General features: G+C 53.1%; 7 protein-coding genes across 7 annotated transcripts; 4 read left to right on the top strand and 3 right to left on the bottom strand.

Annotated features, from left to right (window-relative positions):
- Positions 1-1,283: 1,283 nt before the first annotated feature.
- On the top strand, positions 1,284-3,595 carry J4E87_007980 (uncharacterized protein; the record flags this gene model as incomplete). Its single annotated transcript, XM_049379573.1, has 6 exons — positions 1,284-1,486; positions 1,552-1,627; positions 1,678-1,878; positions 2,129-2,469; positions 2,520-3,246; positions 3,302-3,595. The coding sequence occupies 6 exons, from the start codon at positions 1,284-1,286 to the stop codon at positions 3,593-3,595; spliced, it is 1,842 nt and encodes a 613-aa protein (XP_049230801.1).
- Positions 3,596-4,305: 710 nt separating this feature from the next.
- J4E87_007979 (uncharacterized protein) lies at positions 4,306-6,072 on the bottom strand (the record flags this gene model as incomplete). Its single annotated transcript, XM_049379572.1, has 1 exon — positions 4,306-6,072. One exon carries the CDS (start codon positions 6,070-6,072, stop codon positions 4,306-4,308), a length of 1,767 nt encoding a protein of 588 aa, XP_049230800.1.
- Positions 6,073-6,457: 385 nt separating this feature from the next.
- J4E87_007978 (uncharacterized protein) lies at positions 6,458-7,261 on the bottom strand (the record flags this gene model as incomplete). Its single annotated transcript, XM_049379571.1, has 1 exon — positions 6,458-7,261. One exon carries the CDS (start codon positions 7,259-7,261, stop codon positions 6,458-6,460), a length of 804 nt encoding a protein of 267 aa, XP_049230799.1.
- Positions 7,262-9,628: 2,367 nt separating this feature from the next.
- J4E87_007977 (uncharacterized protein) lies at positions 9,629-11,188 on the top strand (the record flags this gene model as incomplete). The annotated part of the gene is made up of 1 exon (XM_049379570.1): positions 9,629-11,188. The coding sequence occupies one exon, from the start codon at positions 9,629-9,631 to the stop codon at positions 11,186-11,188; it is 1,560 nt and encodes a 519-aa protein (XP_049230798.1).
- Positions 11,189-11,949: 761 nt separating this feature from the next.
- On the top strand, positions 11,950-13,553 carry J4E87_007976 (uncharacterized protein; the record flags this gene model as incomplete). Its single annotated transcript, XM_049379569.1, has 2 exons — positions 11,950-12,139; positions 12,220-13,553. 2 exons carry the CDS (start codon positions 11,950-11,952, stop codon positions 13,551-13,553), a joined length of 1,524 nt encoding a protein of 507 aa, XP_049230797.1.
- Positions 13,554-14,040: 487 nt separating this feature from the next.
- J4E87_007975 (uncharacterized protein) lies at positions 14,041-18,403 on the top strand (the record flags this gene model as incomplete). The annotated part of the gene is made up of 5 exons (XM_049379568.1): positions 14,041-14,121; positions 14,174-14,362; positions 14,410-16,731; positions 16,777-17,208; positions 17,258-18,403. The coding sequence occupies 5 exons, from the start codon at positions 14,041-14,043 to the stop codon at positions 18,401-18,403; spliced, it is 4,170 nt and encodes a 1,389-aa protein (XP_049230796.1).
- Positions 18,404-18,729: 326 nt separating this feature from the next.
- On the bottom strand, positions 18,730-19,566 carry J4E87_007974 (uncharacterized protein; the record flags this gene model as incomplete). The annotated part of the gene is made up of 1 exon (XM_049379567.1): positions 18,730-19,566. One exon carries the CDS (start codon positions 19,564-19,566, stop codon positions 18,730-18,732), a length of 837 nt encoding a protein of 278 aa, XP_049230795.1.
- Positions 19,567-20,422: the final 856 nt, after the last annotated feature.

Genomic DNA, 20,422 nt, shown 5'->3' with positions numbered 1-20,422 from the left:
AAAACTCCTAGCCTGCCCGCGGCCGGAACGCGCAAGGCTGGGAGACGCAGACTTGGGACGGCCCATCCCAGCGCACTGTGGGGCTCATTTCCGCCTCGTGCATTCCCCGCGAAATGCCTCTTGGGGATCTAGAGCATGTGCTAGAGTTTCTCTGTACGTACAGGCTTGGTTCTAGCGTCCACCATAGTCAGCCGTATAGCCAGCGGTGTAGCATTAATAGTAATTTTGACAGCTGCGCTGTCATGTGTACAGAGTGCAGTAGCTTCCACTATGCATTTGACGCGTGAATTATCATGGATGTGCTGGTCTCTGTCGTAGCTGTCGAGCCATGCGCGATTAACAAGACCGCTCACACGAGATGCTCGGCACTTTGACACATGCAAACCCAATCTTGCAGGTATCGGGTTAACAAGGCATCGTGAGAAGCATCGAAATGCCTCAGCTTTTCCGATGGGCAGCGCCGCCCGTCCGAGGCCCTTGATTTGTGCATCGTGAAATCGAGGCACTAAGCCGAACGGCGTTCCATCATAGTGCAGGGGTCTGTGTGGATCGCAAACTGCACACGAGCTGGAACCGGAACTGTGGTATCTTTGCACCGCCTCCTGTGGCCGAGCTATGCTGTCGACTATTGATTATCGCGATGCGCAATATTGACGCGCATATACTGATTGTGGTATGAGGCATTTCGTACTGTTCGTCCATGGCCGCTCTAGTCACCCTCCTAAACCATACCGAGGTCTACGATCAATAGCACAGCTTGTCCGGCGAGAAATAGGCCAAGAGTCGTTATAGCCGAAATGTTCGTAATGTGGCCCAATGAAACAATGACGAAAGGTCGTTGAGCCTTTACCGCTTGCAGCGAGCGTGAATGTGGGGTAAGTGCGATCAGCCCCTCCAGCCAATACCGACGTGCGCATTGCCGTTCACGCAGCTGTTACAGTCGTCACGAGGGCTCCGGTACTGCGAAAAGTCGTCGACCATGACACAACCGTGACCGCAGACCTCATCTTAGTACCTAGTTAGAGAAGAATAGAATTTGCCATTCCATGCGCGCCGTCGGCCTAAGCTTTGGCAGCCATAAAGCTGGATGTCGTGGTTACACTTGCCGGGCGCTCCTTCCGAAGTCACCCAGCCCTCGTGCCCAGCTCCGCGTTATTTTCGTCCCTCGTGAGCCGACCGGCACTCCCACTACCCAAACACGCCCCATTACCCAATCAGCGACGGTAGCGCTAGCTTGTCCCCGGCCCAGCAGTGCCAGCCTGAGCGCAGACGACGTCGTCAGAATGGCTTCGAGTGGTATTAAAGCTGCCTCGGACCCCGTTGTTAGAACTGCATCCCCAGCTCCTTTGGCCCAAGACTTTGCCCGTCAACAGGTGTCAAAACAACAGCGTTCTAATTTCCATTCCTCTTCCATCTCTCCACTCATATCCTACACCATGGTTTCTCAAAGCGTCAACAAGACCAATCTCCACCCTTCCGGCGTTGCGTGAGTGCCATCCTTTCTCAGACCTGAGGTCAATTGAGTTGGATCAAACTAACAACTATCTCAAGGCCGAACAAGGAACACACGGAGATTGAAGAGTCCCTCCACGACAAGGCACACATCGACTATGACCGTGTAGCCATTGTAAGCTCACCTGGGCATACAAACCTCAACCCCAATACTAACCATGCCAGATTGCCAACCCTTCAGTCGCTGCCCTCTACGAAGATGCGCTCGTATACGAGACCGGCTCAGCCATCACAGCCTCAGGCGCTCTCTCAGCATACTCAGGAGCCAAGACGGGCCGCTCGCCCTCGGACAAGCGCATCGTCGAGGAGGACTCGTCAAAAGACGACGTCTGGTGGGGTCCAGTGAACAAGCCGATGAAGGCCGACGTAAGTCTTCTCCGCATTTCCTACGCATTAAACTTTTGTCTACGTCAAACCGCGGAATTGGCTTGTGAAATTTTGGTGGCAGACGTCATGTACGCTAGGCGCATACCCGATGGAGTTCGCATCCCTGCACGTGGCGCGGTTCTGGGGCTCGGCTGCCCCGCATCGCGCCTGCATGACGGATCAACTTCCATCGATCCATCTGGAATACTATCACGTGCGCATCTTGAGCTCCTGCTGACATCCCATCTAGGTCTGGCGTATCAACCGTGAGCGTGCCATCGACTACCTCAACACCAGGAACCGCATCTACGTCGTCGATGGCTTCGCCGGCTGGGACAAGCGCTACAGGATTCGCGTTCGTGTCGTCTGCGCTCGTGCCTACCATGCTCTCTTCATGCGCAACATGTTGATTCGCCCTTCAAGGGAAGAGCTGGAGCATTTTGAGCCTGACTACACTATCTACAATGCCGGTGCTTTCCCTGCCAACAGGTACACCAGCGGTATGACTTCGTCAACGTCCGTTGCCCTCAACTTCGCCGACAAGGAGATGGTTATCCTCGGTACCGAGTACGCTGGTGAGATGAAGAAGGGGTGAGTAGACACCATGTTTAGCATCGAGGGCAGCAGCTGACAAAATGAAGCATCTTCACTGTTCTCTACTACGAGATGCCTGTCAAGCACAACGTCCTGACTCTTCACTCTTCCGCAAACGAGGGTATCAAGAACGGCGATGTCACCGTCTTCTTCGGTCTTTCCGGAACTGGCAAGACCACCTTGTCTGCCGACCCCAAGCGTGCCTTGATCGGTGACGACGAGCACTGCTGGAGCGACACTGGTGTCTTCAACATCGAAGGTGGTTGCTACGCCAAGTGCATCGGTCTCTCCGCCGAGAAGGAGCCAGATATCTACGGCGCCATTCGCTTCGGATCAATTCTTGAGAACGTTGTCTTCGACCCAATAACCCGTGTTGTTGACTACGACGACGACACCCTGACCGAGAACACCCGCTGCGCCTACCCCATCGAGTACATTGAGAACACCAAGATCCCCTGCATCTCAGAAGGCCACCCCAAGAACATTGTTCTCCTCACCTGCGACGCCCGCGGTGTCCTTCCTCCCATCTCCAAGCTCAGCCCCGAGCAGACCATGTACCACTTCATCTCCGGTTACACCTCCAAGATGGCCGGTACTGAGCAGGGTATCACCGAACCCCAGGCTACCTTCTCTTCTTGCTTCGCTCAACCTTTCCTCGCTCTCCATCCCATGCGCTACGCCAAGATGCTCGCGGAGAAGATCCAACAACACGGCGCCAATGCCTGGCTCCTGAACACCGGCTGGGTCGGTGCCGGTGCTACCACCGGTGGCAAGGTAAGACAATCCTGCAACAATATCCATTCAAAACACATGCTAACTATTTCCACAGCGCTGCCCCCTCAAGTACACCCGCGCCATCCTCGACGCCATCCACTCTGGCGAGCTCGCCAATGTCGAATACGAGACCTACGAAACCTTCGGCCTCTCCGTCCCCAAGACCTGCCCCAACGTCCCCGACGAGCTCCTCAACCCCGCCAAGTCCTGGAACGGCACCGCCGACTTCAAGGGCGAAGTCGAGAAGCTCGGCAAGCTCTTCATGGAGAACTTCAAGAAGTACGAAGACCAAGCCACCAAGGAGGTCATCGAGAGTGGTCCACACGTATGCTGCTGCCCCAAGCACTAGACGGTTGTTTTTCGGTTCCGACATATCTTTCTTACTCTTTTGACAGACTGACTAGCGGATTTCCACTTCGATGTTACTTTCTCCTTACGTTACAATCGAGCGGTCGAGCGGGTACCCTCCATCGACGTCAGCGGCTGTGCTTTCCTCTTTCTTTTTTGATTGGACGGATGCGGGCATACTGTGTGCCTGCAGACGGGATTTGATATGATATCATGGCTTTATCTCTTTACTTTGCTAGATGCGTCTTATGAGCGCTTTGTCGCGTGTACATACACTTTTGGCGTTGGGTCCAGCTGAGCATTTCGTGGCAGAAGACGAGAACGTAGCATAGCTGCTGTTGGAAGGGGAGAGAGAGAGACAAAAGTTCCATCATGTTCATCGAAGCGGTGTTCATTATGGTATAGGTGTGATTGAGGCTGTACCACTCTCGGAAGATACTTGGACCGCTTTCGGAAGGTATCTGTCGAGAGTGGTACATCCTTGTTCCACATTTATACCATAATGTATAGAGCTTTTGATGAAAGAATGGATCTTTTCAATCAAACACATTTACCCATGCTCTCTGTCTCAAAGGCGTGAGAGTATCAAACTATTGAGTTCATGCTCTTGCCACTACTGTTCCTTACTGCCTTCTCAGTACAAGCCATTCCAACCCCCATCCAACCATCCCTGTTTTTCTCCCATCTCTCATCTTCTTAATACACCACCCCTCACAAAACCGCCTCATCCATATTCCTAATCCACCCCCACATCCACATCACCGTATCCAAATGCGCCTGCACCCCCACCTTCTCATCCACCGTATGAATATTCCCCAAACCAACCTGCTCCCTATCCCAACCCGGTCCATACCGAAAGATGTTCTCGCTCAAGTCCCAATAGTAACGCGTATCCGTGTTTCCAGTCATGATACCAGGGCTCACGAGCAAATCCTTGCCGTAGAGCGCACGGGTTGTGCCGGAGAGGATCTGGTAGGGCGTTGCGGTTTTGTTTGAGTGTGAGGTTGATTCCAAGGATGTGGGGGTTACGGGCGCGGGTTCTAGCATGGTGGGGCCGTGGGATAGGGTTATACTCGAGGGAGTCTCGGTGCCGTTGAAGGCGTGCAGGGTGAGGTTGTGTTTTTGCGCTACCTGGGCGGCGAGGGACGCGATGTGCGTTTTCACGGCTGAGGAGCTGGAACCGACGTTTATGCGGTGGTTCACGGTGATCTGAGTTCGTTCTGGCAGGGCGTTTGTCTTTACGCCGCCGTGGATGATGTCGACGGCTACGGAGGTTGTGAAGAGGTATTTTATTCCCGGACCTGCTTTTGCTGCTTCTAGTGCGAGGGCGTCTTTTGAGGACTTCTTCGAGCAGGTTAGACTGCGTTTGGAGCGCTTGTCTAGGAGTTTGCCGAGGTGGTGCGGGAAGTCCGGGGCGTGGGAGGCGCCGCATTGGAGGAGGCCCAGGTACGGGTTCTCGTCTGCGAGATAGGGTTCGTAGGCGTTTGCTTCGATTAGGGTGATGAGCTCGCTGGCTACGCCGATGCCGTTGTGTGCGGGTGGGATACTGCTGTGGCCGCCGGGCATGCGCACGACGATGTCGACGTCGATGTAGCCTTTCTCGGCGACACCGGGGATGGCGAAGTTGGCACCCCAGCTTTCGACGTTTACGGCGCCTTCGTCGATGATGGCGGCGATGGAGTTGTGGCCAAGCTTCTTCAACAGGTACTCTGAGAGATGGCCTGCGCCTTCGCGACCAGAGATCTCCTCATCGAATCCAAACGATAGAATCAATGTCCGCTGAGGAGTAAACCCAGCAGAAATCAACGCCTCTACGCTGTTCAGAATAGCCAACAACTGGTTCTTGCAGTCGCTCGCACCCCTGCCCCAAACAAACTTCCCATCATAATGACCAGAAAACGGGGGATACGTCCACTGCTTAACCGTAGAGTCCGGAACAGGCACAACGTCCTGATGCGCCATGAGCAGATTAGGCTTCAAGCTCGCATCCGTGCCAGCCCACGTATACAGCAAGCCATGCGTGTTGACCTTGTCCAACTGCAATGTCGCATGCGTCAACGGGAAAGTCTTCTCAAGGTAGTCGGCAAAAGAGTACATAATGTCCCAGCGCGGGTCGGATCCAATTTCGCCCATGTCATCGTAGCTTTGCGTGGGGATCTTGACGGCGCCTGATAGGCGCTCGATGGCAACGTCTCGGAAAGCATCGGACGTTAGGTAGCTTTCCATCTCATCCAACTCTTTCGTCTTCCTCGCTGGGAACAGGGGCTCGACCTGTGGACATTGCGCTTTCGAATTGGCATCGCCTGAATGGGATGGAAGCTGCCATGGCGATGATACAGGAACGGTGATATGACGTAAGAAAGCCAAACCCGCTAAGCAAAACAACGCGCTTCCAACGAATTGACGGTAGTAAGAGCGACTATACTGCTTCGACGGAACCGGAACAGGCGTCTGCTTTCCCCAATTCTTGCCCGCCATAGTGTGATGCTTGTTGATGGTTAGAGTCTTGGTGTGTCTTGGTTATCGGATGTTGCGCGGGGATAAGTGGTGCGTACGTTTGCGACTAGTCTCAATCAGGAAGGTATGTACATGGCTTTGTCAGTATTTATCGGATCGACGAGATAATCGTTATCTACGTCGCTATTTGTTTGTTGTGTACATCGGAAAATTATCCGACGAACGTTCACTTATTGGACGGCGGGGAGGTTGTTGTGCGTGGGTGGTATTTTGTAGTTAAAGCTCAATTCTGAAGAAGACGTCATTTTCTCATCATGGTCTGGTTTGGCATTCCTGCTTCACAGCTAATCACCGGCTAGTTGTTTGATCGGAGACACCTCATGTCCAAATGTGTCGCCATATACTGCTACAATGAACCCTCTGGCCACTTGTACTCCGGCCACGGGAAATCTGGATCGTACTTCTGCTGAAGCACAACACTTCCCACCGGAAACGTCTTCTGTGAACCATCAGGCATGATCATCGGCTGCGCCTCATCAACAAAGGTCCACGCTGCGAGTAGACCAGCAGCCCGCGCAATCTCGTCCTTGAGCTTCCCCAACTTTTCTGGCTGGGGAGAGAAGTTCTCAAGCAGAGCTCTCTCCCTAGTCTCCTCAAATTCACCTGGTCCAGCCGTCACTTCCACGTCTTGATCACGCTGTTGCTCTCTCATATCCATTCCACCGCAATCCGATACCAAGGGCTGGAAGAAATCATTCTTCAACGGTCGCTCCACTTCAGCATTGTCCAGATCCTCGTCGATGTCGATATTGGCAATCTCGTAGTTGATGTACGTCAGAGCCAGGCATTCGGTCTTCACAAGGATCTTCACGACCACTTGTGTACTTTCTGCTTGTCCCTCTTCCACCATTTCGTCGTCGGCAAAGGCATCCACGTACCAGACTGCACTCCTCTTCACTGCATCTTCGTCAATGACGACGAATGGGGATTCTCGGCCTGCTTCGTTTTCTTTGGCGCGCATGTATTGATGGGATTTGCCGATGTAATCATCGGGAGGTCTTATGATCTTGAGCTCGAGCAATGGCTGGAATCGAGAGCAGGCGCCGAGTTCAAATTCTGTCTTGACTTTTGCGAGCTCGTTGTCGTTCAATGGAGCCAGGAGATATGCTGTGAGGCATGTGACGTCGAAGGGAGGCGAAATGAATACCATGATGATGGTGAGTTTGGTAGTAGCAGAAGGGTTTGATTGTGAGCATTTCGAAGGGTTGGTATTCCTGGCTGTTTATATGTGATACATACTGCATGGTGGTCCTCGCGTTGTCAAAGACATTGATCTCGGTGATGCAGGAGACCAGCGATTGGCTGCAGTTACGCTCGCGCAGGCAGCAACATTGTTGAGGGCCCTGCGTTTAGCGGCTCGACTTAGCTTAAGATCGGCGCTGCCGATCTGGAAACGTTAGGCCCTTCAGCAATGTACTTCAAGACCAACACGATCATGCCGCACACCGAAGTAGAACTCCAACAACTGGCACGACGCAAGGCCAGGCTCCAATTCGAGTCAAAGGTGCATGTTTTCCTGATTTGGGGTGTTTTTAGGTAGATCATGAGGCGTGTCGTGATCAGCTACAATTCTATTTACGTTCTGCTGATGAGATGGGTAGTGCGACACCCGTAAGTGAAGTATCAGCTCTACCCATCAACACGCCAGCGATATTGCATCTTTGGCCGTAATTCGACCTAGACTTCCATTGTTCGATTTTAAAGCAGTGTGCTTGCACTGTGATTATGATGTTTCGCTGGCCGCCTTTCTTTCACTTTAGCCAAAGCGGTTACATAATGTCTTCTGCCACTTTCCTCCTCATTATGCAACCTATTGATCGCTGCATACTAAAGAGCAACATCGATATACAACGACCCAGCAGTCTATTCCAGCGCAGCAATAGCAATGAACATGTCTCAACGACCCAACATCGAGCTCTCCGGGATCACTCCCCAACGAACAGGCGTCCCCGCAGACCACATCGATCCAAACCACCCCTACTTCCCCCATGACGATGAAGCCCAACTGCCCCCACGCCCATTCTACAAACGACACTCACTTTTCACCAAGAAGAGATTCCTCATTCCCACCGCCACGACACTCATTATAACTCTACTCATCGCCGCCCTACTTGGCGGCATCAAAATCGGCCTCTCGAGATGTCCACACGTGTCAGCCCCAGTCTATCAAACACCTACTGTTACATCCACACCAGCCCATACAACGCAAGAACTAACGACTATAACAACGACAGTACGCACAACGCCTACGAGAACGGTACCATTTGAGGCGCCGGTTCGACAGACGCCGGTGAAGCCGATGAAGCCTGTGGAGACGGTGTGTAGTGAAAAGGGGAGTTGGCCGACTGTGGAGGAGTGTAGGGGCAATTGCTTCGCAGATGGGAAGTTGGAGCATGAGATGTGTGTACCGTGGACTGGGGGGTTTACGTGTAGGATTTGTTCGTCTGCGCATGCGTAGGCTGAGTGGTTTGGGAATGAGAGACAGTGGATCTAGTGAATCATACATTATTTTCTATACCCGCTTCACTTCATCATAAGACGTTTAAAGCAATGACGCAATGAGCCATCGTCTCGTGAGTCTCTGCCGTGTCAACTTGCTGTGCTCATTTGGACTCGATTTGAGCGCTGATATCTCAAGAACGCGTCGCTATAAGGTGCGCCTTGACATTGGCGAGTTGGTTTTCGAGAGTACGAGACCGGAGACAATTGGAGGAATCGATTTGAGGAGGTGTTTCAGCGTCTCTACGTACGGTAGCTAGACTGGTCGATAGTGAATGTGCGTATAACATGACATCTCCCATCCACCCACTCTAGTCATCCGCGCAAACATACAATGCAGTCTGGATCATCTGAACATATATCAGATGGTTTTTGAACATTGCGTATCCTCATGGCTACCCGGCGCGTCGACAACACGCCCAAAAGCTCTTTCTGGGCGCAGTATCAGAAGTGTCCTCATACGCCAGTGACTGCGCAACTCCTCGGCCGCAAAACACCAGAAGTGAATGAGCCTTTTGAGGCCTTTTCTGCCAGGCAGTGACGCGCGCACTGTCCCAATCTGTTAAGCCTTGTTTTGAGACCTTGAGTTTTCCCCTTCCTTGGCGTATATCTTGCTCATTTCTCTGCGCGACCAAACGCCACACCATCACAGCAATCTGTGACCCCTACTTTCTGGGTGACTTGATCATAACAGCCCTTTCGATCTGGCGCGCGCTCAGGACTGTAACCTGTGACATCTGCGCATCTGACTTCGCGACTATACCCGGCAAACATAGTCGACATCGCGCCGTAAGTTTTGAGGCGTTCAATTTCCCGCGCGCAATACCAGCGATGCAACCTTTTGAGCCGTCTCGTCTGTTCAAATTGACGTTAGAAGCGCATTGACTGACACATTTCTCTGAAGGGCTTTTCCACCTCTTGCCACGACTATTCCCATTCAGCGCCTACCCCCACGCTTCCCAACACCTACCTTGTACGCATCCGAAGAACCTTCACAAGAGGACAAGAACGCAAGAAGATGTCGCCCCACCTCATCGGAAGCCTGGCCCGCGGGGTTCCCAGCGCGGCTGAGGTGCCAACACCCCAGAGCAAGGTCAAGATCAAGATGCCCGTCAGTAGCCCACCGGAACACCTTTCGGGTGCCGAATCCATCCCAGTTGATGAAGACAGCGATGGCGAACTGTCGGACGATCCTGCACCATACGCCGGTCGAGAGCTAGTCAACAAGGAGCTTACACCGAAAGAGACGTTCGCGCCCCACGACACCGACCCCACCAAGATCGAGGCGATATTCAAGATCCAGATGCCCGATGGCAAGACTTGGTTCACCCAGAAGAACATAATCCCAGAGAAGCGCGAATCCGCCGACCGGGACTTGTACGGAGCCGATGATACCATCTTCTTCCCTGACCTCGAGAGCTGCAAGGTGCCCAAGAAGGACAAGGAGAAGAAGAACAACCCCGTGGTGGAATGGAATAAAGTTAGCGAGAACCGTTGGGAGCGGAACTTCAAGGGTATCAACGAGGTCTTCACCCCGAGCATCGCACTCCGCCGCTTCAACGCCCGTACCCGCGCATACGAACACGTCCACGTTGGTCAGTCGAAACTCACGAACATTGACCCCAACGACAAGAAGTGGAAGGACGCATACAACAAGTGGATCGACCAGATCTCGCGCCGATCCAACGCTGCCTATGAGAAGAAGAAGAACCGTGACCACTGGACCGTCCCAGAGATCTGCGCCATGTACACTGGCATCAACGACTTCGTCCACACCAAGGGTTTTGACGCGTACGACACCATTACCACCGCCGACTTGTCCAAGATCGTCGAAGCCATCAACAAGGCTGGTGGAAAGAATCGTGGTCTGGACGCTCTCCGAGGACAGATCACGTCTGCTCATGAGACGAAGAACAAGACGATGGCGTATCTTCGTGAGAACGCCCGAGACTTTCGACTGCTGGTTGAAGGTGGCGGCGTGGTGAGCAATGAGGAGCGGTACCCTAAACACATGATCCCTCTGTCAGAGTTTCCAGTTGAGAAGCGCGCCAATCACCGAAAAGGCACCGGTAAGCCCAAGACATACAAGCCCAAGTTCCGATCTGTGAACACACAGACTGGCGATGACACTGTAGTTCACGAAGACTACGACGGTGCCGGCGTTACTTCGACTGCAAGCAAAATCTCCAAGAAACGCAAGCGCGATGCTCCGTCATCCGACGGCGACGAAGTCGAGGATCAGACTGAGCTTCCTGCTGATGAGAGTGACGAAGAGGAGGTCGAGCATGGCTACGGAAGCGACGCTGGCGAAACCTCAGACGAGGAGGTGGGAAACGGCGATGAGCCCAAGTATATGGAGGAGGCAGAGGAGGCAGAGGAGGCAGAGGAGGCAGAGGATGTGGATAGTCTCGAGGCCGTGAAGGAAGAAGACGCGGAGGAGCCCGAGGCCGTGAAGGCCAAGGTCGCGCAGGCAGCAGACGTGGAGGCCGACGCACTTCCGCCAGCCAAGAAACCACGTGTGACTGACCACGCCATTGAGCTCGCCCGCCGGCTGCTCGAGGAAGATTCTGATGAGTAGCTGTCAGATACACCGTCACGGCCGAGTTCATGACAACGGCCCAAGGCTGGCGCAGCGAATGCGCGGAAAAAGGTTCGATGCTGGCGTTAAGACTTGGGAAAGGTACAAACGACGTTATCAATCATTGAATCTGCGCACAGCAACAAACCGGCTTGTCCGATAGCGACATTTGGCAACGTCTTTACGTATGGATAGTATGCTGTAGGGGTATAATTATGAGAGCAAAACATGGTGTGACCCCTGTGCGTGGCTATAAATGCAGCTCGAGTGACACGATGCTTCTGATGGTGAAAGACATGGCACTTTGCGAATATTTGAAGTGAGCGCTGAGTGAGAAAAACGAAGGGTTGTAAGGAGTCGGGACCGACGAGGAGAACGCGTATGGCGATGGCATGTCGCTGCGTCGCATGATGGAAGGCGCGATCAGTTGCATTGCGCCAGATATGTCGAGAAAGAGAGCTTCATGATGCTATCTAGTGTGATGAGTAGGGATCATCAGGGGTGGTCGATATACTTGATGGCACCGATGAAGATGATGGGCGTTGATGGCACGCGAAGAGGATAGGTGAGAATGAAAGGGGTGCGAAGATCGATACGGCAGGCGCGACAAACCTGCCCCGCAGCATCGCCCACAAAAGCACACTAACCGCAGAGCCTTCCCCCACCAAAGGAAACTTGACGCGACATCCCGACTCATTGCAATTTTTGCGTAATTCGAAAGACTTGCGTTCGCAGAAAGAGCGACAGTCACTCCAGAAAACATGTCAGACACTGAATCGGACACCGCGAGCTCGGTCGGCAGCATCGTCGAAGACGCAAGCGAGCCGGATACGACTACTTTCAAAGATCTGTTTTCGGATCGACAATGGACTCGTGTGTCGGATATGGTAGAGCACAACAAAGCTGAGAATGGATTTGATCTGCCCGCAACGATCAAAGGACTTGGCCCAGGTACGGCTCACAACGTTGAACGCTCATCTACACGTTCTAGGCCTTACCCTTTTCGGATGACTACTGACTGCCTGCACTAGACGCGGACGAGATCACCATCATCAAGCTGATCAACTACCTCCGATCAGAAGCACAAAAAGGCACAGATCCCAAGAGTATCAAAGTAACTCTAGATGATCTCACAAGCGACAAATACCTACAGCCAGTACTGGAAGATGACGCGTTACTCTTCGAACTTGGAGATCTCATGCCAGATGATGACAGCAAGGCGATCGACTACTACGAGTATGAGGCGAAGATGCACAAGGACATGCAAGAAGACTTCTCCAAGATCAAGCTCACCAATGATCGGGACCAGGACTACTTCGAATCATACAAGGGCAACAGCATTCATCGTGAGATGATCGAGGATCGCGTACGAACAGAAGGGTACCGTGACTTCATCGAGAAGAACGCCGAGGTTTTTGCTGGAAAGACCGTGCTTGACGTCGGATGCGGTACTGGTATCTTATCCCTCTTCTGCGCCCGTGCAGGCGCGAAGAAGGTGTTCGCAGTCGACAACTCTGGTATCGCTGTCCGCGCGAAGGAGATCATCGCGAAGAACGGATACCAGGACCGTATTGAACTGATCCAAGGCCGCGCGGAAGACTTCAACACCCAGCGGTTGATTGGCAAGGAGAAGGTCGACATCATCATCTCGGAATGGATGGGCTACGGTCTCCTCTTCGAAGGCATGTTGGATTCGGTCCTGCGCGCACGGGATATGTACCTCAAGCCTGACGGCATCATGGTGCCATCCCACTGCAACATTCGTCTTGCACCAATCTCAGATGCCGACTGGATAGCAGACAGCACGAGTGAGAAGTTCTGGAAAGACATCTACGGGTTCGACTTTTCACCCATGATTCCAGGCGGTCTGCTCAACACACACGAAATCGGTGTCTTTGACGTGCCTGAGAAGGCGCTCTGCGGCACTGCGACAAGCCATCTGCTGGAGATGAAGACTGTGTCCGTGCAAGATCTGAGCTTCAAGGTGCCTCTTCGCATGACACTCGACCGCGACATCACTTCTCTTCAGGCCATTGCGATATGGTTTGACACGATCTTTATCCACCCTGGCAGCTCGCAGGATGTCAAGACGCTTGACAACGTTGATTGGGGCAAGAACGGTATTCCGGGGCTGGGTTTCTCGACGGGTCCGAACAACACGCCTACACATTGGCATCAGGCAGTACTGCTCCTCGACCAAGAAGTCGCAGAGAAGCAGGCCTACAAGAAGGGCACAGTGTTGGAGGGTAGCCTGACGTATGCGAAGGAGAAGGGCGATGATCGCGGTATTACCGTGACGGTGGAGTGGAAGGGTAAGGGCGAGCAGGGGGAAGTTGAAGGAAAGGTACAGAGAACGATGGCCTAAGCCATGCGCGAGTATGAATGAGAATAGATGTAGACACCAGATACCACAAAGACGCGTCTATGTAGCCTAAGCGCGACACGTCGATGCCGGGCCGACATTTCTGATTTCGCGCTAGTGTTCCGATTCCGAAATGTACGCGGAAGGCTGGCAGGAACCCCGGGGCGTCGACAATGCATCTTGACTCCGCGCAACATCCCATTTGCTGCGACAGGGCGAATTGTGTCCTTCCCCACCCGTTCACGTCGCTTGCAGCAGTAGCTGTGCCGCATCTCTTCTCCACGATTGCCGATGTCCGAGGTGACGACATACCACGTGGATCGTGCGCGTGAGCTTCAACATTCTAGGAACCCTAGGTGTCGCATCTCGTACCGCGAGACACCGGAAGCTTAATATACGCCCACACGTACTACTGTCGACTGGACGCTACTTTACATCCAGTGACTGCCTAATAATGCGCAATCAACGGTAGCCGAGCTCGATAACTTCTATGCGCGGTATCCTCCCTGGGCGACCCCAGGCTAAGCTCCAAGCTGTCGCTCATGGCCTGTGGGAAGGCCTCCAGATAATCGTATGACTACACCTTTGCGACGCGCACAAAGACTGACTTGCGCTTCGTGTAGGTTTACATCTCCGGTAACGCGCTGATCATCCTCGATCGACCCAACCACGTCCTCCAAACCATCTACATCGACGAAGAATTCGAGCTTGAGGCAGTCGCGATCGACGAAGGCACCGGCAAGCTCGCGGCATGTTCGACGCGACACATATATATATACCGGCCATATGGGCAAGATGAGGGCGCGATCAAGGTGGGCACACAAGGAGGGGCTGCTAGGATGACTGCTGATATGCGCAGTGGTCGCAACAGGGCAGCACGTCCCTGCCTGACGCCGATGATACGATAACGACCCTTTCATGGGGCATGCCAGACGAATTGCTTGTCGGCAGCGCATCCCTCACTCTCTTCAACACCCACAGCGACATCGAACGGATATGGACAAAGCAGCTAGCGAACCCTGTCAAGTTCGCCCACTTCTCGCCTGATGCCGAGTTGATAGCTTCGACAGGCAGGTACGACCGCCTCCTCAAGATATGGCGACGCACATCCTTCGGTTCCGCGGATCAGAGTTTCGACTACTTCTACCTCCCACACCCCAAGGCCATCACAGGCTTGCATTGGCGGCACCCGTACCACAAAGACCAGTCCACGGACAACGTACTATACACAATATGCGCGGACCAAAAGGTGCGAGTCTGGGTACCAGGAGAGCATCACGGCGTAGACGGCATGCACATGTGGGCTGAGGTGGACCGAGTCGAGTCGATAATGTCACGCCATGTGCCACTGGAGCAACAGTCGAAGAAGCGATATGCCTTCTTCATCGACGGCAAGCACTTTACACACGCGACGGAAAGAGCGATGCAACAGGCTTCGGCAGAAGAGAAAGACCACGGCATCGCGCTGCATCACCTGATAGAAGTCGCGAACCGCAACCCGGAGATATGCGTTGTGCTGGATGATAGAGGCAACATGTCTGCGTGGGGTTTTGAGAACGTAGGGGCAAAACAGAAGAAGGTCACCGACGTCTTCAATATTGCGCATGTCGATGGACTGCATCTGCACTTCGCAAAGGAACCGAAGCCCATCGAGGACAATGTACAATTCTACGCGTTCATCGACGACAAACCCGACTCCGAGTTGACCCTGCTATCGCATCACTTTGACGGGCGAATCGAGTGGCTAGAGTCGCGCATCGACTATTTGTTCGACCCTTCGTTACAACCACAACGCATCCAGCGCAAGGCTATGTGGACAGGACATTCGCATGCCATCAAGAAGGTCAACCGCACAGCCAGTGGAAGAGCTTTGGTATCACGGACCACAACAGATGAATGCATTGTATGGCTACAGCGGCAGAGCGATCAGGGCATGACGTTACATCGACACTGCAGCGTCAAAGTGACGGAGCACATCCATCGTACTGCTCTCTTGCAAGAGGGTAACTTCATTGTCTTCCTACACCATGACGAGATATCGCTTTGGGATACCCGTGGTCATGAAGCCGTTGAGATGACACGGCTCGCATACAAACTCCAGGGCAAACCTCTGTGTCTACTAGTGATACCTGAGGTCGAAGTTGGCGGACAGCGCATACACATTGCCACCATCAGTTCCGAGATGAAAGGCATCTGCTGGGAGGTCACACTGCCAAAACCGGAGCGAGATGCACTTGCGGGCGAGGAACAGCCTGCCATCGCGCACACCAATGGCTATGCCAACGGTTATTCAGAGATCACGCTGAAGGAGTTCTCCACATTCAACCTTGGATCTGGCGACGACCTTGCCTTTGTGCTGCCTGTAGACCCCGCTGGCACAGCACCCGTCATCTCGGGTTTCCTTGACACCTTTGCGCGAGATATAGCCATCTCATACACAAAATCCGGAATCATCAAGTCCTGGACCGCGCGTGTCAACATCGAAGACCGAAAACTGGACTGGCTGTTGACTTCGGAGGTCGAGACTGGCGTCAAGAACCCATCACTTGCTAGTGGCACGTCGATACGTAAGGCTGCGTTGGCCGATGCTGATCGAACTACGCTCACTATATGGAACACCCGAAGCGCCCAGTTGGAACATGAAGAGACATTCGAAGGCAGCGGAAGCATCCAGGATCTCGACTGGTCTTCTACTCCCGACAACCAGTCCATACTTGCTGTTGGCTTTCCCCACCGTGTCGTCATCTACGCCCAGCTGCGATACGATTACCTCAACGCCGGCCCATCCTGGGTACAGATCAGTGACGTGCGCATTCGCGACATCACGCCACATCCGATCGGCGATTCAGTGTGGTTAAGCAGTGGTAATCTGGTCATTGGTGCAGGTAACCAGCTTTTCATTCAAGATGAGCATGTCCAGGTGTCTGAAGGGCTATTCCCTAGCTTACGTACCATCTCACGGAAGACGGCATCTATCGATATCTTCGATGCAGTCAGCAGACTCAACGGCCCTCTACCTGCGTACCACCCCCAGTTACTTTCACAATGCGTCTTGGCCGGCAAGTTACTACTGGTGCAGCGCATTCTGATCAGGCTTTACACTACACTCAAATTCTGGATCGAAGGCGAAGAGCTTGACAGCTCGCTGGGATTCGCACCTGAAGACTTTTCAGAAGCTGAGGCACGTACATGAACCGCTCTAAATAGATGTAACTAACCTCTGCAGACTCAAATGACTGCATCTCGAAAAGAGGTACATTCATCATACGCCGATTTCTCTAACGATAGCGAGCCTGAAGCAGTCACCGAAGAAGTCGCCTCTAGTCTCAAAGAGCTCCTGACCACTAAGCGGATACCGCTCTTGACTAGTCGTGAACAGTTTCGCTTGGCCGACATCATCGAGTGCATTGGTATGGTAGAGAAGCATCGTCGATCCATTGACGACAACGCTGGTCGCTTCTTGCTGTTCTTCCGACAGCATGTGCTGAGTGAGACACACAAGGGACCCATCTCCTGGCGCGAGATCATCTGGGCGTTTCACTCAGGAAGTCAGGATATTCTTGTCGACCTTGTCAGCAGACACTTTGGCGGGAAGATGATGTGGCAGCACGCAAAGGAGTGTGGAGTGTTCATGTGGATGTCCGACATCAACGCATTGGTACGGTACATTCTTCCTTGTCGGTTAAAGTTGCTAACGACATCTACAGCGCGCCCAATTTGAGGTGATCGCTCGGAACGAGTACACGAAGACCGACGAAAAGAACCCTGTCGACTGCGCCCTATACTACATGGCCCTCCGGAAGAAGCCAGTTCTAGTCGGTCTTTGGCGAATGGCTACTTGGTCGAGAGAACAGGGCGCAACACATCGGCTCTTGTCGAACAACTTCAACGAAGACCGCTGGAAGACCGCTGCACTCAAGAACGCGTACGCATTGATGGGTAGGAGAAGATTCGAGTATGCTGCGTCGTTCTTCCTACTTGCAGATCATCTACAAGATGCTGTCAGCGTTCTCCATAATCAGCTTGGTGATACCCAGCTCGCCATAGCAGTTGCCCGCGTCTACGGTGGTGATGACTCACCCATCTTGCTGGACTTCTTGAGAGACAAGATCCTACCACAGGCCGCTAGAGAGGGCAATCGATGGCTCGCAACATGGGCATACTGGCTATTGAACAAAAAGGACATGGCCGTTCGCTCGCTGGTAACACCGCTGACAACTCTACTTGAGACTTCCGAACCCCCAAGTTCAGCCGCTAAATCGTACCTCACCGACGACCCCGCCTTGGTAGTCCTGTACAAGCAACTCCGCGAGAAGTCACTCCAAACCTTACGCGGAGCCACAATGATAGGCATGCGCGAAGAGTGGGACTTTGTGCTACACACCGCTGGCCTATACGACCGCATGGGCTGCGATGTCCTCGCCCTCGATCTAGTCAAGACATGGGAGTTCCTACTGCCACCACCACCAACAAAAGCAACGTCCGGCCGTCCACCGCTAAGCCCCTCGATGCCACGACAGAGCTATCAATCGCAAGGGAGGAATCAATCTGCGACGGACTTTGACTTTGATCCCAGGAAATTACTTCGCAGGAGAAGTTCGCTTGTTATTGCCGATTTACCGGTACGAGAGCATGCTCATAACGATTTGGCGGAAAGCAAGGGCACGCTGGAGGAAAGTAGGGAGAGTGATGAAGAGGATGGCGAGGAGGATGGTGAAGAAGAGGGGGAGCAAGAGGATGAAGAGGATAAGAAGAATGATGAGAAGCCTAAGGAGGAGCCGAAGAAAAAACCGCCGCCGACTCAGTTCAATGAGCCGGATGCGAATAGTTTGTTGGATGCTTTCGGGTTTTAGTAGAGCTGGTTGGTTGGTATATTGTGGTGCTTCTACGAAGGTTTCGGGATAGTGGCATGGCTGGGTGTTCTGAGCGGTACTTGGTAGGTATAATAGTTGGTGCATGTATTTTGCACGTGGCTGCCAGTATCAAATCTCAGGCCTTGTTGTTTTATTCGAGATTGACATTGTGGAAAACGATGTAGATTGTAATCACCGCTAGTACTGTCAAAGATAGGTAAACCAATGGGCATCATTACACAGTATGTCGTACTCAACAGTACTGGGACCTAGCTGGGTTACAGTTTGCCAAACGAGTGTTCCATCTCATCCCTCAATGCCATAAACTAAACAAAGAACGCAGCAGCAGCAGCACCAAGTCCAGCCAACAGCGGCGCACTCCTAACCATCGGCGCGCCAGCCTCCGTCACCTCAGGCACGGGCGCAGTCCCAGATGCACCTGTCGCGTCTGTAGAAGCACCCGTAGACATAGCACTTGACATTGTCGGTGTAGCCGCAGCAGTAGCTTCCAACTTCTCCGTCCCCGCAGTGATAACAAGGTAGTAAGTCCCGAACTCTGTTCCTGAGAGCTCCCCTACGGAAGTATAACCTTCGTCAGGCGTACCACTCTCACTGCAAAAGGCTGACCGGGTACCAGTCGAGATAGCAGAGCCATAGCCATAGCTCAAAGTCTGCCTGACTGTCTCTGTACCTGCAGGCTCTGACCCGCGCGCAGGGAAGGTATGTGTTCTTGACCAGACCCTTTCACTCGTAGAAGGGTAAGTGGGGTTCTCGCAGAGTTGCCGAGCGATTTCTGGGGGGTACGACACAGTACATGTACGGTTCGACCCTACTTCTTCGGGGGTCGGCCAGGAGCAGTCGAGTGAGTAGGTGTCCTCCTCCTCATCGCCACTAGCAGCAAGGCCAATGTTGATCTTTGTTCCGTAAAAGTCGGGGCCAATGGTCAAAATCTGGGGAGTATCGGCAGCGAGGCTCAGAGCGGATGTATCGGTGCCTTCGTCGTAGTCAACAGCAACGGTGGTGTGAGTTCCGTTGGCGTCGATGACGGAGCCGACGAAACCGATGTTGTCTGTTCCTAGCCCATAGATGGGCATCCAGAAGGAGGTTGTGACTTGGGCTGATGCGCTGGCTGCGAACAGCATGGTTGAGAGGAGGGGTGCCATTGTGGTGGTGGTGGATGCAGGTGTAGTGAAAGATGATTCGTGATACGCACAACACAAACCTTTTCCTAAGAGGTGTTTACGTCCCTTTAAGCATCGTAGGGTTATAGTAGGGCATCCTCACCGGTTAGCCAAGCCCAGGGCGCAGTATCTTGGCTTGGACGGTTACAGCGGCTATCATCTCAATGGGTTGGCGTTCTGCTCAAATGACTGGAATGTGGCGGAAAACCTTCTGTGTTGGTATACCACACATTGGCGCTGGTGGCCTGATTTACAACAGAGCCTAAGTAACTCGGGTCTCGTGTGCATTTCATGGTGATTGGCCTGCTTAGCGATGCAATTGCGGCTGTGCCTGGCTGTCACGGCTGTATAATCCGGGGGCGCGATGAGTGGAACTCGCATGGATAAACGGCAGACATCATCCGTTGTGTTAGCGATGTGGTTCAGTGACTTAACGACTAACCTGTTGTGAGGCCTCTGATCGGTGTGGCATACCAAGATCGCTTGCCTTACAAGCCAAGACCTATAGGGGGCTGTGAAAAGGTCGTCCCGTGTAACCTCGACCCGAAGCATCGCAGCAACACTCTGCTAACTTCGATGGGGCGACACAACTTTTGATGGCGACCTTTTCGTCGAATTGTGAGTGCGCCTCTTTCCCACGCGCCGTGAACCCTATCACGATTCGAACAAAGCCGTGCAATCATAACAGCGCAGAGAATAGGGGTTGGCGAGTCTTCGAAACCCTAACAGCGAGCTGATTGGTGAGCAAAGTCACACTCGCTCGCAGCATTGAGCACTTCATGTCGGAGATGGAAGTGAGGACGTTCTCATCAACGTCCGTGAAAATCGAACTAGCATG

Source organism: Alternaria ethzedia, assembly GCF_023757985.1.
Source record: "Alternaria ethzedia strain BMP 0044 chromosome Unknown scaffold_23, whole genome shotgun sequence".
NCBI lineage: Eukaryota > Fungi > Ascomycota > Dothideomycetes > Pleosporales > Pleosporaceae > Alternaria > Alternaria ethzedia.
Note: the sequence above shows the minus strand (reverse complement) of the source record. Positions and strands in the feature narration are given on the sequence as shown.